This window comes from Carica papaya, chromosome 1, assembly GCF_054855325.1.
Source record: "Carica papaya isolate Zhongbai chromosome 1, ASM5485532v1, whole genome shotgun sequence".
Classification (NCBI taxonomy): domain Eukaryota; kingdom Viridiplantae; phylum Streptophyta; class Magnoliopsida; order Brassicales; family Caricaceae; genus Carica; species Carica papaya.
Window position 1 is genome coordinate 11,659,549 of NC_142309.1, and position 21,937 is coordinate 11,681,485.

Sequence of the window (21,937 nt, forward strand, 5' to 3'; positions counted from 1 at the left end):
CCTTTATATTTATAAAATATTTTTTACTGTAAAAATAAATAATTTAATTAATATTTATTAATTAAAAAATAAATAATTTATATTTTTTTTTGTCATTTCAATATCTATAATTATTTTTTAATAAATAATAAATTTTATTCTTCAAAATAATAATATTTTCTATATTTATTTTTATTAAATATGATATAATTTATTACTAAAAATATTTTTTTAAAACTTTATTTTGATAACATTTTTACTACTGACAAAATATGCACAAGCTGCGCAGAACAGTGAAAATATTAAAGCAATAATTTAATTTTCTTTGTTTTTTAGTTATAATAAGACGTTTTTTATTTTCCTTTTTAAATTACTTTTTTATTTTTTCGCTTCCTTTTCTTTTTCTCCAGTGTTTTTTTTTTTTTTTAACTAATATATACCAATTAGTTTAATTGTGTAATTTACAAGAACTTCGATGCAATCCTTGAAATTTCAAATTTTGTCCCTCGATTTTCCCGTCCCTCCCCGACGAGGTTTTAGAACGAGATAAAACAAGAGAAAAAAAGAGGATAACCGAATCTATTCTCACATACGCTCTTACCAGAGAGTAGTAGTTGAGGTTAGGCTCATTTCCTTCCAGGCTCCTTCAATGGCGGTTTCATTCACTACCCTGGTATTTTCTCTGCTAACTTATCATCGTTTTGTTTGTTCCCGGGATATCCATTGTTAAAGAAAACGAAATTGAAATGAAATTAGCTGAAAAGGGTTTTGCATTATTACAACTCTTCCTCGTTTCCTGTTTTTCGTGACGACCAAACACTGTTCAAAATTCGATTTTCTTTTTCTTTGTTTAATCTTGTTTTTGTTTAAAGTTGTTTTCGCTTAAACTTGGCTACTTCTCATTTACTTCAATCTCTTTTGCCTTTATCGCAGTCAAATGCCGGGTCGCTCTCAGCTCCAAGAAGCATATCGCAGAACAAGATTTTTGTTCCTACGTGCAATGCAGTCAAATTTGACAGGAGAATTTCATTTGAATCGAACAGTTCATCTTCTAGCCCACTCTGTGGTTCGCGGTGGACGGTCCCGCTCAATTCTTCTTCTAAGAGAAGATTTGGTCTTCTCACTTCGATCCGGGCTAGTACTGGGGTTCGGAGCCTTTATCTTCTCTTTTTTTTTTTTGTTAATTTTCTTTCTCTAGTTTTAAAATTTTTGTTGAGTGTGGCTTGCTTGCAAATAATTAAAAGGAAACGTTTCTCGATATCTTTTGTGATTTGTTATGGTTTTAATCATGAAAATATTTATTATTGACTTGGTTCAGGGAGTGTTGGATTTAACGAATCAGCTAGGTTGTATTTTTTTGAGTTTTTTCAGTAACCAAATGTATAAAATTTGTTTCCGTACTAAAAACACTGATATGAAGTCAGCGCATGCTGATTTTAGAATAAATTTATCAATTCCTTTGAATTTCATAGTATTAAGTTTTCTAAGTTATGCTTTGGAAAGATGTGATGGAAAGCCTATTGAAGTTGAAGGAGAGCCGGAAAATATAGTTTGACTTTATACTTCCGTTTCAGGAAGTGGATTTGCAATCAAAAGTAACCCACAAAGTGTACTTGGATATCAGCATTGGCAATCCTGTGGGGAAGCTAGCTGGTAGGATTGTCATAGGATTGTTTGGTGATGATGTGCCTCAAACAGCGGAGAACTTCCGGGCTTTATGTACAGGTTCTTATATTATTTAATCTCTGTGTTAATTGTTCACATCAATTTTTTTTTTTTTTTGATTGGTTGATAAAGCTTTACTTTCATTTCATATCTTGATAAGGGGACAAGGGCTTCGGCTATAAAAATTCCACGTTCCATCGTGTAATTAAGGATTTCATGATTCAAGGAGGGGACTTTGATAAAGGGAATGTGAGTGGTTTCTTTGTACCTGTACTTTTGTTATCTTTTATTTATTGTCTTTTGCAAATATCTCAAATGAATGCAAAATGGGTCAAAAATGAAGCAAAAGAAGGGCGTAACGTTATTGTTTTAGTTTCCTATGAGGAATATATCACAATTTTCTTTTGTGTTGGATAATGTGGGTCGAGTTTCCATGATGAGGTTATCTATGACAAGAACCAACAATTTAAATGAAAGGAAATGGAGGGGATAGTTGAGAATCAGGCCCACGTGCTCAACTTACCTTTTACCTATTTCCTTCTTCCTTCTCTTGAAACAACCTTTTTCTAAGAAAAAAGGTTGGTGCGGAAACAAAAAAGCAAAGAATATTGCTCCCAATTCCTTAGCTCCTGTTTGTTCAAAGAAAGTGAAGAAAAAAAAACCACTTTCTCAAACATGAGTATATACAAATCCGTATATCAAGAGCTCTGTACATTAGGTTCGTCAGAATAGAGAAAAGATAGCAAGACTAGAGAGAGATATAGACAAGCAAGAGAGATTCGAGAGAGAGGGAGTTGAGAAGGAGATTGAGAGGATTTGGAGATAAATTGTTTTTAGTATTTTTTGAATATGAGATTACAACCTACTTCCATCCAAGATCAACCTATTTATAGTGTTGAATTTAGAATCATAATATGTTAATTGGATATAGATTGCTAGGCCTTCATTTATTCCTTGTATGCAATGGTAAACACATTATACCATGGATGCACATGCTCTAACTTCACAACACAACCTTACGTCTCAGATAAACTTTTAATAGTTTACTATTGGCACTAACAACACTGTCCCTCGAATAGCGACCTTGTCCCCAAGTCTGAGATGTGGAAATTGCTGATGAAAAAACTCATGTTTTTCCCAAGTACAATCATTGCATTGCTTCCAAGCCATTACCGGTACTTATTCTGCTTCTTTCCCATTCCTGATAACTTTCGTACTTTGCAAAATTCTACGGAAGTTAACACAACAATCCCTTCTGAATCCACAGTAGGAAGTTCTTCAAAATAGATCTTCTTCCCTGACACATTTAATTGTGACACAAGAAATACTGGTGAATTCGAGAAGTCCCGACATTTTCAGCTCATAAGCAGCCTCTCCAATCTTCTACAAAATCTCAAAAAGCTCATAGAAGCAAGGAGATAGCTTGGATGCATTTCCCTTTTGCATTGAGCCTTGTTGAAAAAGTTACAACTTCCATAACACTAGTTCACGTTCATTTAAATGCCTCTCTCTGCGATTTCTATCTGCAAATTGCTTGATTCTCTGTTGAGTCTTAAGTAATTGTTGCCGTATCTCCTCACTCATTTGCTGTATTTCCATAAAAACTCTTCCATTGCTTGAGGTGGGGTTTGGATATCTATGATACCCAAGAAACACTGAGGAGCATAACCTTACTATCCCTGAAAAAGAGTCATCTTTAAACTAGAATGTTGGTTGTGTTACGCCACCATTTTGCTAGTATCAAACACTTAGTCCGATCCTTGGGCTTCTAATGAGCCATACATCTCAAAATCATTTCCAAGCATTGGTTCAAGCATTCAGTTTGACCATCTGTTTGCAGATGGTATGCCAAACTGAAATGCAGGGGTATCACTGAAAGTATCATTAATTCCCTCCAAAATATGCTTGTGATGATTTTATTTGATCTAATACTAACAACTCGGAAATCCAGTGAAGTTGATGAACATTTTCTAGGTAAATTCGAGCAACCTTTTGGTCAGTGAAGGGATGCTTTAGGGCCATAAAGTGACCCTATTTGGTAAAACGGTCAACAACCACTAAAATGGTATCTTTTTTTCCTCCGACTTAGGCGATTGTTTTGTGAAAACCAAATAGACATACATCCAAGCCTAGGTGGGAACAGTGAGTGGCTATAATATTCGTTGCGGAGATACTTCCCTCGTTTTGCGATGCTGGCAAACCTCACAACACTATATCCATTCCATAAGCTGCTGGTTTGCCCCTTGCCAGTAGAACTATTTCAAAAAAAGACTTTCATGGGTTGCCTTAATGCCAGAATGCTCTCTGGTCCCCCTCCCCCCCAACAATGCAGAGTTATGACATTGTTGCATGGTTTTTTTCCGATGCTTAAGATGTTGATAGGCCGCCTTAATGCCAGAATGCTCTCCCCTCCCCCGCCCCAAACAACACTGAGTTATGACATTGTTGAATGGTTTTTTTCCTTGAGGCCGTACTGGATCCTATCATGACCCTATCTTTCCACCTCAGAATACCATACTTTAAGCATAAAGAGGGTTTGCTCGTGGACACGAGAAGTAAATCTTATAATAAATTATGCAAGAAGGAATGGAGTTGCTTATAACAGTCCCACACCTCGGTCAACCAGGATGGAGTTGCTGTCAACACTACAGCTTGCAGTTCAGCTGCATTCCCATCCTCCAACTGCCTGGATAGGGAATTTGCTACTCGGTTCTCAGACCCTTTTTTTGTGCTGAATGGAATAATTTAAGCCTAACAGTTTCGGCATCCTTCTTTGCTGCATCATGGAAATAACCCTCTGCTTCAGGAGGTATTTGAGACTTCTCTGGTCAGTTTAATCATGAACAAAGCTCCCTTGAAGTAGTGACGCCACTTGGGCACAAGATATAGGACCGCCGACCATTCTTTTCCATACACTGATTTGTCCTGATTGCAAATGTTTAAAGATTTACTAATAAAGGCAATCAATCTCTCTTCTGCATCAACACAGCTAACCAATTATAGTTCCACTTGCATCTATTTCCACTCTGATGGGCTTAGAGAAATTTGGAAGCCTCAAAATTGGACGAGTCACCACTGCTTCCTTTAGGGTTTGGGATGCTTCTGCAACATCCACATTCTAAATAAATGCATTCTTTTTAAGCAAGTCTGTCAGCGGTTTGCTTATTATTCCACAGTGTCTGATGACCTTCCAGTAATGTAATAGCATGTTAGTCCCAGAAAACCTCTCAACAGCTTTACTGTTTTAAGTTGTGGCCAATTGAGCATAGATCCTATCTTCTTCGAATCTGTTTTGACCCTTTGTGCAAGAATCAAGTGTTGTAAGTATTCAATTTCCACATGTAAAAAAGAACACTTTGGTTTTCTTGGCTAATAAATTTTGGGACCTCAAGACAGTCAATAGCTTTTCCAATTGTTCAAATGCTCTTCTTCAGTCATACCATAGATTAATATGTTTGCTTATTATTCCACAGTGTCTGATGACCTTGCAGAAATGTAATAGCATGTTAGTCCCAGAAAACCTCTCAACAGCTTTACTGTTTTAAGTTGTGGCCAATTGAGCATCGATCCTATCTTCTTCGAATCTGTTTTGACCCTTTGTGCAAGAATCAAGTGTTGTAAGTATTCAATTTCCACATGTAAAAAGGAACACTTTGGTTTTCTTGGCTAATAAATTTTGGGACCTCAAGACAGTCAATAGCTTTTCCAGTTGTTCAAATGCTCTTCTTCAGTCATACCATAGATTAATATGTCGTCGAGGAATACTAGTACACGCTTGCACAAGTATTCGTGGAAGACATGGTTCATTAAAGCTTGGAATGTGGTGGTGCATTGATTAAGCTAAAGGGCACCGCCTTAAACTCATAATGATCATGGTGTGTCCCAAAGGCAATTTTGTGGATATCCTTCTCTTTCACTCTTATTTAGTAATATCCCGCCCTTAGATCTATCTTGAAGAATATCAAAGCCTCGCTCAATTTGTCCAGTAAATCAACAACAATTGGGATCGGGACCTTGTTCTTAACTATGAAAAAGTTCAATTAATGGTAATCCACATAAAACCTCCATGTTTCATCATTCTTTTTAATTAGTAGGACCGGCGAGGCAAAAGGATTGTTACTTAGCTGTACAAGATAATTTGCTAGCATATTTTTCACTTACTGCTCAATTTCATTCTTTTGAAAACAAGCATAACGGTAAATTTCTCCTTACCTTGCACTTTGGTCCTTGTTACACAAAACACAATTCCATCATTGATCTATAGCAAAAATTGGAGGCTTTTTTAACCTCTATCTCTTTTGAATTATTTCTTAGGAAAAAGAGTGGAGGTCTTCCCTTTTCCTTAGAATGCGACTAATTACTCCTAGGATTCCACCTCTGAGGAGCGAAAAATTTATTCCTCCTAGTGAATCTAGCCATCTTAATGATTGATTGTTCGTGAAGTAGAGTCTGCTCAAAGGCTTGGTCCAATTTTTAAGGCTTCAACAATCTAATCATTGGTTGTAATTCCTCCTTCAACCCATTAATAAAGCTGGATATGAATCTCTCAGATAGTATGGGATTATTAGTTACCATTCTAGTCCTCAGTTGCTAAATTTGTTCTCAGTACTCCAACACTGTCCCTACTAGAACCAATTTATTGAATTCTTCTATGAGATCTTTACGAGCAGCTCTTCAAAATCTTGTACATAATTCTTTCACAAACAAATCTCAATCCAAGCTTTCATTCTTAGACAACCACCTTTGGGCCCATATATCAATAATTTCTCCTAAAAATAGCATAACAATTTGCACTCTCTTCTCATTTGGAGTTCCATTTAAGAAGAAATATTTAATGCATCGCCTAATCTAGGCCTAGAGTTTACACCTCCAGACACAGGTATCTCAACCTCAGGCAGCGCAGGATTATTACTAGAATTCCTTGTGTGACCTCTGTTACTGCTTTCCCCAGCCTCATACACCTTTAGTGTAGGCAATAAACCCTTATCTAAAGTATTATTTGGTTTTTAGGGACTTACCTGAGCGTTTGTCTATGATTCTCTCAAATTACTGCATAGTAGCTCCACAATTTGTTCGAATTGCTGATGAGCCTGCCTCTATGACTCATACATTTTAGTTACAAACTCAAACAACTTTTAATCAACTTCTTTCACGGATTCATCAAGCTGTTCGATCCTTTGCTAATATGCTAATATTGCCTTCCTTTATTTTGTGTGATTGGCACCATCTATGCTTGCGTTCCTCATAATCCAATGGCTCTAATACTATTTTGTCAAGAACTCTGGACACTAGATCCAACAAAATAGAGAAAAAATAGCAATGCTAGAGAGAGATATAGAGAAGAGAGAGATTCGAGAGAGCAAGAGTTGAAAAGGAGAGTTAGAGAATTTGGAGATATATTATTTTTAGTATTTTTTGAATATAAGATTAATGCTGCTACCATCTAACATCAACCTATTTATAATGTTGAATTAGAATTGTTATATATTAACAGAATAACAAATTGTTGGGCCATACATTTATTCCTTACACACAATGCTAAACACACATATACTACACATGTAGATACTCTTAACTTCACAACACAGCCTTACGTCTCTGCTAAACCTATAACAGTTCACTATTGCACTGGCACCATATGCTTTTGCATTGTGAAAGACTAGTATTTCTTTGTTTTAACATTCATACATAAGATTTAGGCGAGTTTCTCGAGCACTTAATGCATTTGTAGATCCAAGATATTATATCATGAATTATACCTGGATTACGATTAAAGGGTCTACATGTCGCCTATTATTTTCATTCTATGATGGCATTAGAGCATTAGGTTTGCGATTCCTCTTAGAGTTCTTCATGTCGTTTTCTTGCAAACAGGTGCTTTACCCAACACAATGAAGGGACTCGACATGCCACATGGCCTGTGTGCCATAATGGCTCGCTTGCCTTAATAGCAATTTCATTTTGGCGAACAGATCCCATGGGATGAGTCTTTGGAAGGGCATTATAAAACACAACCAGAATAGTGTGCTTGAGCGTACCAAGTGGGAGGTGGGAAGAGGTAACAAAGTGAGATTCTGGCTCGACAAATGGTGTGGGGATGAATATCTTATTTTCAGGCTTCCTATGATTTTTGCCATTGCCCAAGATAAGAATTTCCTTGTTGAGGAGGTGTTTGGGGGGTGTCAATGGTAGGGAGTGGGCGATAATGGTGAATAGAAATATGCAAGAATGGGAGGTGGAAGAGTATGAGAACTTACTCCAGCTCATGGCCATAGTCCACCTCAACAATACCAAGGACAAGCTCATATGGAACTTGAAGAAAAATGGTAACTTTTTTGTTAAATCTTTTTACTGGCACTTGGAATGCTACTGTAAAGATCCGAAATCTTAAGGAAAAGAATATATATTAAAATAGCAAAAATAAATAATAATTAGGGTTTACATTACTTGTACAGTAATTTAGAATGTTCAATAGGAATACGAGAATGTCCATTTTAGATAAGAGTTAAAATAATAGCATATAAATGAAGCTAAAATCCTATGGGGTTAACTTCCACTGACAATTTTGATGGGGTCCGGAATGTAACATTTACCTGCAACCCTCCAGCTGTTTAGAATCTGGATCTTGGTTTTCTTGATCTGAAATGGTTAAATAGGATGATGAATTACATTAGTTCAATAAGAATATCACACTAATTATTGACATGAAAAACCGAAAGTTGGTAAAAATTATAAAATAACTAATGGAGTCATTTGTTTTCTTAAATAAATAAATTTAATATAAAATCATTTATTCTATATTTACTGTTACGAGTTTTCAAAATCGACTTATAAGAACAATAACTCAAATAACATTATGATTTCATATATAAGTGAGCAAGAACAACAAATTTTTCTTTTTCCCTGCTTACTGGTACATCTGGAGGTCCATAAAGATGTCCTAGAACCCAATATCCAAATTTGTCAATTAACCGGCTGTCTTCATACCCCGTCTGGTAATGAGCACCAAACACACTATCGTCTCGATACCCTATATGGTATGAAGATGAACCATATCTCTCAAACTTTTTCGGTATGAGACTTTTTAGTCTCGTCCGACTGAGATAATGTTCATAGTAGGGTTCCCTATGTACTGGATCCGTATACCATTTCTCAGAGTACTCAGTAAGCCTTTCATATCTATATTCACATTATTAACCAATTATCAGTTACATACCAATATTTCATATTTACAGATCAACGTAAGTCATGCAAATAAGCGATACGCACAATAAGAAACATGATTGAGACATTTATTGCAAAACAAATCAACAAATGAGGGATATGCAATTAGTTAAACTTAATAACCGAGAAAATAATTAAAACTAGCAATTTAATGCACACAATTAATAGTAAACACTTTAAGCAGTATAATAGAAAATAAACAGTAAACTAGAGCAAATATGCACTGACCAGTTCCAGCTCTACTAATGACTTGTAATTATTTTTAGGATTTTTAATTTTCACAAAATACAGTATTATCGATATTTAAGTTTCAATTTACTGTAACATGGAAAAGAGTGAGGAATTCTTACTCTGAACCGGTGTTCGAAACACGTACATTCTACTGCGCCTCCTGACAACCCCCTGGATTTTCTGAATTTTTCTGCGTAAATTAAAACATTTATCACATATCCAAAAATACCCCGAAAGGTCAAAATAGACGTTTTAAAATCTTTATGGCCGGTTTTAGGGTTCCGGTACGGGGTGGCGTTGTGCTCTAGTGCCAGCACCTCTACCTGCGGCGGTGGTTCACCTCAAACTGGTCGGTTTTACATATAAATCTGCGAAAAACCCAGTTAGGATGCTTTGGTTGGCCGAAAAAGACAAAAAACCGAAATCTTACTGGTGGAAAGTCTCCGAGTGTGACGGCTCTGCCGGTCCTCCTTCGCGGCTGAAGTTCTCTTTCGGTTAACCTGCACCAAAAAAGGATGGAAAACACAGTGGTAAAAAAATAACGAGAAACGGGACATCGGAGAGGGTTTTGGGTTTTGGCCGTGGCGGCTTGGCCGAGCTTTGCTCGCGGTTTCTTGCTCATCTATTGACCCTTTAGCTCTAATATTGGCATAGAGAGACTCGGGATTGAATTCCTAGCGGGAAGGGAAAAAGTTTACATCTCTTGGTGGTTGTTGGTGGCTTTGGTGCGTCCCTTTGGCAATTGGTCTTCCCTCCGGCCGCTTCCTCCTCCTTCTCCAGCTGGGTGTCGGCTAGGGTTTCGGGGCCGACTGAAGAGAGATTTAAATATCTCTCTTCTCTTTGATCTTGGTCGTCCATTCGCGTCGACGTGGAGCAAGGAGAGCTGTTTGATTGTTGCTTGTTTAGGTCAACTGCGTGGGCAAATCTGGACCGTCCATCGCGATCAATTTCATCCGTCCGATTACGTTTAAAGAGAGAATGTATTTGGGCCATTCGTGCGCGCGGGATACGATCTGGGCCATCGGATCGCTCAGGCACGCGGATCGCTCGTGTGGCCTCTCGCATGGAGCTGATGTCAGCGCATCCGCCACGTGGCGTGTTATGACTTGTTGTGGCTGCTGATTGGGCCGTCCTACGTGGCCAAATTTTTTTTTTTGCGATTTTACCTTGTTTTCAAATTTTCTTTCAAAAACACTCCCTTTATTCACATTTTCATCTCTTTTTTCCAAAATTGTTTTCAATTTCATTTCTAATTCATTTTTTCTCAAAAATTTAATAAAATTTAAATTAAAATAAAATTTTGATTATTTATATATATATTTTATAGATTGAAAAAATCATTTCGGACCAAATTTCCAAACCCGGATGTTACAGCTACAGTGAGATGAGGGGCGCTAATTTCCAACTAAGATAAATAAGAAGGCTCAAGTTCCTCCAAGAATTTTTTTCTTTGCTTGGGAAGTGGTGAAAGAGCGAATGCTGACTATTGATAATATGGGGAAAACAATAGTGAATAGATGATTCCTTTGCAAAAGTACCGTTGAGATTTGCAACCACATTTTGTTCTGGTGTCTACTTTCTTATAATCTCTGGACTATGGTCTATGGTCTATGGTCTATGGTCTCATAGGTATTAATTGGGCTATGGCAGGTTCGATGAAAATGAGTTATTGACTTGGAAGGGTCTTAATAAGAAGAATAGATTTTCTTGTCTCATTCCATTGTCTATTTTTTGGATCATTGGAAAGGAAAGAAACAATAGGGCTTTTGAGGGGAGGGAAGATTATATTATTAATATAAAAGATAGATGGTTTCGTTATTTTGCTTCTATTGTTTTAGGACAACCTTTATACATTGGAAGATTTTGAAGTAATTATGGATATACTTATTGACATGTAAATTTTGTAAATGGGTGGCATCACCCTTTTGGTGTCGTTTACTTTATGTACATCTTACACTTTTTATTTTTTTAAAAAAGAGATGAGCTAGTAGCTCCTCTCTTGCTTTTTTTTTTTTTATAAAATTTTTCTTTGAAAATTTCACTATAAAAATAGCAAAATTTTTATTTTTTCTCATTGTTTTCTTTTCTCTAACATATAAACTTTTAATAAATGTCCTAAAGAATGATTCAGAGATTGAGTGCAATCTATGTAGAGAAAAAAACGTAGAAGAGTGTGTTGTTTCAGTCGATTTAAAGAAGAGTAGCAGATTTGGATTACAGTGGTGATCTTGTGCAGTGGCTTTTATACCATGTTGTGATCATTATTTGAATCAAAAGAAAGGACGAAGCAAAGTGACTTCAGAGAAGAAAGAATTCTATTTTATTATTTGAGTATAGATTCTCAACTATTTATACAAGTTTTTCATGATAGAAAACATCTATTAAAGATTTGCAACTATTCATTCTATGTATGAAACATGATATTGTGTTCCTACAAATTAAGGATTTGCAAATAAATGTAAAATACTTATAGAAATATTGCATTATTTTTGGCACTTAAAACAATATTTATCTCCCTCTTGGATTACAAGAATAATAATAATCTAAACCTAATACCTAAGAAAGACAAAACAAAAGGGCTATCTGATTATCATCCTATTAGTTTGGTGACTCCCATCTATAAAATCATAGTTATGGTGTCGTTCTTATGGCTTAGTGAAGGAGACAAATCATTGTGGGAAGGAGACAAATCATGGACGCATCATTTATTGTTAATGAATATGTGGCTTTTATGCTAAGGGTAAAGAAAGAAGAGGTAGTCCTTAAATTAGACTTTGAAAAGGCTTATGATAGGGTGAATTGGAGATTCGACGGACACAGTGGGGCCCACAAGGCTTTCGGACCTAAATGGAGATCAATGGATGATAGGGTGCCTGTTTTTTGTCTGTCTTGCGGTGTTAGTGAATGGAAGAGCCTAGCAGTGGTTTCAGGGCACTCAAAGGATCAGATGAGGTGATCAACTATCTCTCTTCCTTTTCACTTTATGCTGTGTTTGGATGATAAACTATTAATGGCAGTATGATAATTCACTGGATTTGTCTTTTTTAGATCACTTCCAAATAGATGGTATGATTGGTTAGGTGGTTTTTAGTGGTAGATTATTTTTCAATTTTTTTCACATTTTTCAAACCGATTCGGTTGTTTTTAATGATTGAATATTTTTCTTCCCATTTTACTTTCACAATTATTTATTAATTCTTGTTTTACCCTTAAATCCAAATTTTGTTTTTCTTATATTAAGTATTAAAAAATTAAATTTTTATTCTTCATAATAAATTTATTTTTTAATATTTTAAGAAAAAATTTATTAAAAATTACAGTTTAAATAATTTAACAAGTTAAATGACTTAACTACAAGTTAGATGAGTTTTTTTCCTTATATTTTTTCATTTAATATTACATACAATAAGACATGGACAAATTGGTAATTTAACTGAATATACAACCCTACCATCATATCAATTCAAACAAAACAGTTGTCATTACTATATATTAATACACAATCTTTTCAACTATAGTATAGTTTTGTAATTGTCATCTTGTGCAGTTATCAAACCTTACCGTACATTAATTACTCATTAAAAAAATCAACCAAACACAACATTAGTAGTAGATGGTTTAAGTAGGATGCTTATTAGAGGATCTAAGAAAGGAGCAATTGAAGAATCTATTGTTGGGAATGATAGAGTTCAGGTGTCCCACCTCCAATTTGCAGATGAGATAATCCTATTCCTATCTCATGACAATAGACCTATCTTTAATACACTTATGTTGGTTAGACTGTTTGAACTTACGTTTCGTTTTCTCATCAACATGGCAAAATGTGGGTTGTAGTAATATGGCTGATAGCACAATGAAAATCTAGGGGAGGTTATCGATTGTGTGACTCTAGCATGACCCATTACATATCTTAGCATCTCGTTGACTCTAGCATAACCCTAGGTGTAAATTGTTTTGGGATGAGGTGTCTAATGTTAAGATAATTGGAAAAGGGGTCTTCTTTCCTTGGTAGGATTACTCTTCTACAAGCATGCTTGTCTAGTATCCTTATCTATTACACGTTCTTATTTAAGGTCTCTGCTAGTATAATTGAGCACTTAGAGGGTGTGATGAGAAATTTTCTATGGTAAGGGAATCGTGAGGATAGGAGAGATCATCTAGTTAATTGGGAGGTATGTTGTAGGTAGAACATTTCGGAGATTGGGCATAGGAAATTTTAAATTTAGGAACTTTATCATTATTTGTTAAATAGCTATGATGCTTTTCGGAGGGACCTAATTCTTTGTGGCATAAAGTGATAAAAAATTGTTCATGGGAGAGAGTGGAATGGCTGGGATACTATAGCTATGAGATCCACCATCCACAAAAGTCCATGGAAGTCAATTTCAACTTTGATTAACATCTACAAGCTCCTTACTGGGTATAAAGTTGGGAACGGTTCCTAGGTCCTTTTTGGGAGGATCTTTGGAGGGGAGACCAACCCTTGGTTATCCAGTTCCAATGTCTCTTTCGCATATCTTCCCCCAGTAGTGCCCTGATTGACTCTTTTACACTTCCAACACTTCTCTGGCTTGGAATTTCCATTTTTCCCATGGTTTGAATGATAGAGAAACCATTAAACTCCTCACAGTGTTGAACTTGTTACAATTGTTTCAACCCTCCCAGCAATCTGATTGCAGGATATGAACCATTGACTCCTTGGATACATATACCTGCAAATCCTTTTTCAACCATATAACAGAGAACCTTGATTGTTACCAAAGTATCTTTACCAAGGCATTCTGGCAAGTCAAAGTCTCATTGGAGGTGAACGTCTTTGTGTGAACTGCAATCCTAAACCGGTTTAACCCTAATGAGTTGCTGCAAATTCCTCGGTCTAAACAACCTTTGTCTCCAGACAAGTGTTTTATGTGCCATAACAGCAGGAAAACACATTGTCATCTCTTTTTACATTGTGGAATGGCATGGAAATGGGTTAGGCTCTTTGACACTTTTAACCTAGTGTGAGTTACTCCTTTTGATTGTTTCATCAATACAAATTTTGGTGGTTTTGGAATTAAGGTAAATGCTAGATCATTGTGGCAAGAAGCCTTGTTTGCTACTCTTTGGACTATTTCGATAGAAAGAAATCGCCAGATTTTTAAAGTCCGTTCTTTGCAGGACAAGGCTCATGGGAAATACTCTGACATCTCCCTCACTGTCCTTGGTTGAAGTTTTGACGTGTTTTGTTTTGTATTCGGTGCTTTCTTTTTATATTTTGTTTTGTTTTGACTTCCTTTGTTTTAGCAAGATATCTTATCCGCCATTTTTTTGTACTATTTCCTCCCTTATCTTTATGATATTTCGTTTAAGAAAAACATTAATTTGTGTGGTGATGAAGCATGAGTCTGCTAATGCCAGGCATCTTGGCAATTACTTGTAAAGGTGTTTTACATCCTCCATTCTGGTCATGGTTAACCAGAAATTGATAGAGTGCAAGAGATTTGACCTTATTACTCCTTAGAAGAATTATAGTAATGTAACTAATTAGTTTTTATGTACTTTACTAATTCACCATTAGGATTATTATTTTCTTTCTCTGGGTTATATTCTATTTCTATTGGTAATTCTATTATTTTTTATCTGTAGCTGTTTCATTCACTTCTATTAGCAAGCAAATAGTGTACTTAATACAGAGACTTCCAATTTAATCATGAAGTAGTAAACATTTTTAGTACACATGATCAACTATAGGTTAATTGAATGGACTAAAGTGAGGCCCTGCTCTCGTCTTTTATTTGCTTGGAGTTTATCCAGTTGAACAGGTAGAGAAATTAATAAATAAGAGAAAGAATAAATTTTTTTTAATGTGCTAGAGGTGTTGGAGAGGGTATTTTGGCTATTTTCAGGTCTTTTTGATGATATTATATTGTCTACTTAGTTAAATGACATCAAAACTAACAGAAAATCTCTTAAGTTATATTTCTGTAGGTTTCCAACATGCAGTCATGTTTTTCTTTTTTTATATTATCCTAAAATTCAGTAATTTCTTTTGTAATTTGCCTTCAATTAAAAGTTGAAAAAGAACAAATAAATGGAAATACTTTTTCTAGAATGTCTAAATCCTGAACATTTATATGTAGAAGTACTTAATCAATTATATATTACTAATTAGTATCCTTTCAAAAAAAAAATTATTGATTAGTATATTAGTCTGCCTTATTTTTTGTGCTAAGAACTGAATTTCATCATGTATATGACATAGTTATGGCTTCCCAAAAGTTATGTTTTATTATTTTTCATATTTCAGAACGGATGTTTTTTCATGAATCAAAGTACCAGTATCCAATTTGACCCTTATTGACTGAGCTTGTATCTTTGACTATAAAGTTATCGAGTTAGACACTTAGATATACTTATACCTGGCACTTGCGTTTACTCCGAGCCACAGAAGTGAAGTAATGATAACTCATCTCTGTTTATTTCAAAAAAAAAAAACTCATCTCTGTATTTATGGTCTATGATACTTAGCCTAATATGACAAAGAAAACAGAAAAAAATTTGTAATTAAATAAGAGATAAAATTCCCAAACTAACAATGCATCTGTTTTAGTAGTTCCTAAATAAGCTAATTATCCTTAATACATAAAAATAATAATTACATTAGTATCTCATACTATTGGGGTATGTATCTTCTAGAAGATCTCGGTTTTATCTCACTTAATATTTTACATTCTCTCTTTTTAGGTTTGTAAGTATGTTGCTGTATTGTAACCTCAGAGCTTGCTGGTTCCATCAATAAAATCTTTTTTTCCTTGGTATTCTTGCATGGGAAGTTTCTTTGAGTTTCTTTTGTATTGTTTCTTGAATCTGCTTCGTTAACCTGCTGGCATACTGGGAAAGTGACAGTACATATAGTGTCATTTAGTCAATCTTATGTGATATTAGCATGGAAGTAAAATGACTTTTTAGAAAATTTTTTGAGGCAGTATACACCAACTGCTAGTGGCTTTAGTAATTTGTTCGTTACCTAATAATTTTACTTCCTTTTATGTGAGGTGTGAATGTATGAATTTCTTACTGCCTATAGCATAAACATTTAGTTACATGCTTTTTGTCCTAATTTTACGTTGACATATTGAACGTTGAATTTTGCTGCAGGGAACTGGAGGCAAAAGTATATATGGACGGACATTTAAGGATGAAAACTTCAAGTGTAAGTTTGTCCTTGTGTAAAAATGCTACGGATTTAAACCCACTTAAGTGAAGCCTTTGAAGGTCATATCCTTATCTCGGGAAATTAGAAAGAAGATAAGAATGATGGTCTAGGTCATCTGATATTCTTATCTTGATTTTAGTTTATGTACAATACCTATGCCATATGGCTGTTACATTGATGAAAATTAACCTGTGCTTCATAGTTTTGTTTTTGTTTACAAATTTTACTTCTACCTTATATAATAAGCAGGATATCTTGCAGTGTCGCACATTGGACCTGGAGTTGTTAGTATGGCAAATGCAGGCCCTAATACAAATGGGAGTCAGTTTTTCATTTGTACTGTGAAGGTACTTTAATGCTCTTTTCTCCTCTACTCCCTCTCTCTAGTTTTAATCTTTTGTCATGAGTTAGCCTTAAGAGTATTTTAAATACATGATGAAATATTTGCATCGAATAGAATAGTCTAATTTAGTGGTGAGAAGTTGATAGATGCATGAATTTTGAGCCCTTTTTGCCAAAAACAAAATTGCAATAATATCTACAGAATTGCCCAGCAAAGTCATGAGTTTGAGGACATTCCCTTGAGGAGACAAATTGGCCCTAGGAATCCAAATTCAAATGAGGACAACCTAATGGCTATTAATAGAATGAAAAAAGGAAGACAACAGAAAAGTCTATTAAGGAGTTGCAAATTGAGTGCAGCAAAGTCATTTGACATCTATTCCCCCATTAAGTAAGAAGCAACTGGCTTTATTAGGAAGCTTTGTGAGGAAGAACAGTAGTTGGGTGTTCATAAAGGTCTGGTTTGGTGTTCTATTGAGGGGATCAAAACTAGTTTGTTAGAGAAATTATTTGAGGAGGAAGAGATTAAGGGAGCTGTGTGGAATTTAGTGAAGGACAAAGCTTTAAGTCCCAGTAGTTTCTCCATTGCTCCATTGCTTTCTTTTAGAGATGTTCATGTTGTTCAGGGGATGTTTTTAATGTTTTCAAGAATTTTATCATACTGGGAAAGTAGGTACTAGTATGAAGTCCATTCTCAGTATTAAAGGATCATTCCAAAGAAGTCACAGATTAAAAACCTACTATTTTGGTGGCTGTCACTTATAAGATCATCACTAATATTTTAGTTGGGAGATTGTGTGAGGTCCTTGATGGCACTATCTATTCCACCCAAAGTGTAGCAGAAGGCAAATCCTTGATGGCTCTTTTGTTGCTAATTAAGCAGTGGAGAAGTGAGAAAGCATAAGCAAAAAGGTCTGCTGTTTAAATTGAATTTGAGAGAGATTGCAATGGAAGTAGTTGTGCTGTTTCTGGATAAGGTCCTTGATAGAAAATAATTGGAGAAGGAGAGAGACCCTAGATTAAGAGTTGTCTCTTTACAATGACATTTTAATTAGTTGTTAATGATCAACCTAGATCTTTGTTTAAAGAGTAGCATGGCTATAGACAAAGAAATTTTCTATATTTATTTACTTGAAGTACATTTGGCTCGCTGAACGGAATAAAGTTGGAATGCAATAGTAATTTGGTAGTAATGGAATAATGCTGCAATGTAATGAAATTGTGGTTACATTGCAATATTTGGTTGGAAATTATGATAGCTTATTGCAACTTTGTTATAATGTTCGATTGGGTAGGAAAAAGGTTGGAATAAAACTGCAATAAGATATAAATAGCTATAGTTTTATATTTCAAAAAAATAAATAGCTATAGTTTTTTATATGAAACCTAAGATCAACCAACGTGTTCAAGAACTCACACAATTTTATTTAAGGCACCAAAAGAATTTTATTTTATGAAAATTCTCCCTACTTAACCTTCTATCAAGAATGATAAAAATTAAAATCACTGAGAAACAGAGAATTAAAAGAATAATGGAAAAATGTCATAAGAAATTATTTTGATTAGTAGATCTACTCCTTACTCAACAAGAATGATGAAGACACATCTGTTGAATAAAACTCACGATATTATTAATTTTAATCTTGAATGCTTATAATAAAAACTTGATGACTTATTTATAGAGTAAGTCATGTAAATAAAAAAGTAATAAAAATCTTCTAATTAGAATTGTAATTACTTAGAAAATTAATTAAAAATAAAATCTAAATTTTTAAGTAGGTGCAATTACATAAGAAATTAACTAAAATTAAAGTTTAAATTTTTAATTATGATAAATATGGTCTTCCCTCTTTTCTTGGCCGATTGTTTTCTTTTCTTACAAATTTCCATCATGTGCATGAAAAAAGTTAATAAGATCATTATGCCCTTGATTAAGTGCTTGGGTAACTTATTTCCTTGGACTTCTTTAGTAGATCTAAACTCATCTTACTTATTAATCCAAACTTGGATGAAGAGTTGGAAAGCTTATTGTAATCCTTGGATCTGCCTCCTTGTTATGGGTCCACTTGGCATGATGATGTCTCTTCCATGTGACCCAAGATGATCCATGCCCGCATCAGTTTTTCTTTTTATTAGATTTGTTTAAAATATATATATATAATTACATCTATATATCAATTAAATAATTGGCTACAAGCCTCAAGGACAAAATAAAAAATAATGTTGAATATCAAGAGATAACTACAAGGAGTCTACCTATGATGAGTTTTTAGTCAAGTGGAAAGGACGTGCTGAAACTGATTGTGCTTGGATCAGAGAGGCTGATCTCAGGAGGCTCAACCTTGCCATGCATGTTACATGCTATGATTTCAATTCGACAAACCTGAGTTTTTCCCACTCGGGGAGAACTGATGGCACATAGGCATGGTAGTAATTTACTACTAAAGAATTGTATTATTTAGGACATTTTTACATGTTTTCAGTTTATATATATTTGTTTTCCTATTTATTAGGAGTATTATTTCTAATCTTTTTAGTATTAGTATTTCTTAGTTTAATTCTATTCAGTAAATGATTACTTGGCATTCTATAAATATCCTTCTAATTTCTTGTAAGATTGTCGTTCTGTTATCCAATACAATACTTTGAGAATTTCTACATGCTTGATTATGATTCAATCAAATCTTAGGTGTGAAACATAAAAACCTTAGTGTGATATCTAGGTTTCTCTCAAATTCCTAAGTTGGCAATATCCCGTATTTTTTCTACATCACCAGGTATATCCTTGTTTCTATCAGTTGCTTTGATTGAAGATGGCGGATGATTTTGGTTTTTTTCTTTTTTCTTTTTTCTATTTTTGAGATTTGTTTGGAGAATCATTTTTTTTTTAAATTTTGTTTTTCCACATTTATGGGCTTCCCTCATATCACTAACATCTTATTACTTCCTTTGTTACTCAACAAGGCCTCATTTTTGTTGAGATTTCCATTTTTTCAGACATCCAAGTGACAAGGAGGCTTCTTCTTATTTGATGGCCTTGCTTAGATTGCTTGAATCATTCCATCCTTTGCTTAGACTTAGATAATTGTCCTTGGTTTCTAGACTCTTTGGGTTCATTTTCCTGTTAGTACTTTCTCACCTTTTTAACTTATTAAGTGCACTTTTAGTAATTTGCTTTTTACTGACTTTTGAAAGGTGAAAATTCCTATGAAGGTCAGTCTTTATCTAGACTCTAGTATTTAGTAGGATCATCACTAGTGGTTTTCCTTGCAATTTTCATGATGTGTTCTTACGCGTCAGAGATATCAATTTCTTTCTGCATTCCTGGCTTCATAGCTCAGAATAAGCTGATTGAACTCTTTGGGGTTCTTAGGTTTGTCTCATGAGGTGTTTTTCTCTTCCTGCTTGAGGGGTTGTGCAAAGGAGCATAGAGGGTTATGGAGAGGGATATTCTTTGCTGGATGTTTGGGTTTATGTTGGAACTTCATGCCAATGATCTTTAATAACTATGTTAACCATGAATTTTATTTATGGGGTGATTTGCACGGCCTTTTGTGGGCAAAGAAGCAAATATTCTTTTTGTTCCTTTTCAGTGTCTATGTCAATTATTCTAAGGAATCAATAACCTATATGACACTGATGTCTGTCTCCTTTTTCTTAATTGTCTATGGCTTTTTCCTTTCATTTCCCAGGGATTTACTTTTACTAGCTGTCCTTGTAATCTCTTTCTCTCTTAATTAATATATTATTTTTGTATAATTCATTACTATGCACAGACATATATATATATATATATATAGTATACAAAGAGTGTTTGTTTGTCTAATATATATGCGGAGAGAGAGAGAGAGAGAGAGAGAGAGAGAGAGAGAGAGAGGCACACAGAAAAGTACCTTCCATTTAAGGCACTACTCTTTTTTTTGGTTCAAAACTCTCCATTTTTTAGACATAGCAAAGTTTGTTATCATAATGCCTTCAAATTCAGACAGCCTTGATTGAGTACTGGTAATAAATGCAGTCTTTCTTCTTTGGCATTTGGACAAATAGTTTACCCTCATCTTTCCAGGTGCTACGGTTAATAACTTCAGTATTGGTTGGTGAAATTGTTTGTTCTAGTTAAAGATAGATGAATTGCCATGAGGTAAACATGCTTATCTAAATTTTGGCAATGTCAGACACCATGGCTTGATCAGAGGCATGTTGTATTTGGGCAAGTTTTGGAAGGGATGGATATCGTCAAGCTTATAGAGTCACAGGAGACTGATAGAGGAGACCGACCCAGAAAGAAGGTGATCATTGCTGATTGTGGCGAACTTCCAATTTCTGATGCTTAATTTTGGCAAACCCTTGGCACTTGATCTGTTGCATTTGCCTTGTGTCATACTAGTTTATACAATTCGAAGAGCTCTTTTTATGCTGGTCAGTGTTAATATTTGATCTCAAATTTTCTTCCTGGACATCGTTGACTCAGTAATCATCTATATGTGGTATTTAATGCAGTAGATTTACAATAAATTTGAGTTGAGTTGATAACGGGTCAAATAAAGGTTCGTACCATTCTGATCAGGTTATGTCTCTTGGAAGTACAATTATGTTTAAGGCTGTTTGGGATTATTAAAAGAAACTTGCTCTAGTTACTAATTTAGAAAATAATAATTTTCTTTTAGATAAATTTGTTAATGGTTAAAAATGAGTAATAGTAGGTGTTAGGATAAAACAAAAAAAAAAAAACAGTGAGTGTACAAGGACAAATGGAATGGATGGGTTGAATATGTTAAGAAATAATTATACAAAATATTTTTATTAGTATGAGCTCAATTTTTTCAGGGACAAAGAGGTTCTCTGAAGCTTATTAAAACAGTGTTTGACTTGGTTTAACTTTTGATCAAAAGCAACTTATAAGTTCTTGGTGGTTGAAATTTTTTTTTTTTTTTTTTTTAAATAATAATAATAATAATAATGGGTTTATAAAGACAGATATGTTGTTAATGTAAAAGTTTTTTAATAATTAAATTTTGTTAACAAATAACTTTAGTAGGTTAAACTCTCAAGATAAAGAATTTGATAATCTAATATATATATTATATGCATATTAATTTAATACATGTATATAAGTTAACTTGATTATTTTTAAAAAAAAATTAATTTAATAGTATATGTATATATATAATTAATTTAAATTTTTTTTATTAAATTAAATTTATTATTAATTAGTTTGTGTGCTGTTATCTTAAAGTTAGTTATTTTCTGGATTGTTCAATTTTAAAATTTTTTAAATAATTTTTGAAGACGCTGAAC

The 21,937-nt window shown here is 34.3% G+C and overlaps 1 protein-coding gene across 3 annotated transcripts; it reads left to right on the forward strand.

Moving 5' to 3' along the window:
* Positions 1-439: 439 nt before the first annotated feature.
* Positions 440-21,205, forward strand: PNSL5 (cyclophilin 20-2). Of its 3 annotated transcripts, none has more exons than XM_088219638.1 (7): positions 440-652; positions 913-1,125; positions 1,554-1,698; positions 1,805-1,893; positions 16,240-16,294; positions 16,559-16,644; positions 20,815-21,205. In XM_088219638.1, the coding sequence occupies exons 1-7, from the start codon at positions 629-631 to the stop codon at positions 20,971-20,973; spliced, it is 771 nt and encodes a 256-aa protein (XP_088075764.1). In that variant the 5' UTR covers positions 440-628; the 3' UTR covers positions 20,974-21,205. The 3 variants fall into 3 exon arrangements, with proteins under 3 accessions (XP_088075764.1, XP_088075766.1, XP_088075759.1); XM_088219640.1 differs by having other exon boundaries at positions 1,554-1,704; positions 20,706-20,879; XM_088219633.1 differs by having other exon boundaries at positions 442-652; positions 1,554-1,704.
* The last annotated feature ends 732 nt before the right edge of the window (positions 21,206-21,937 follow it).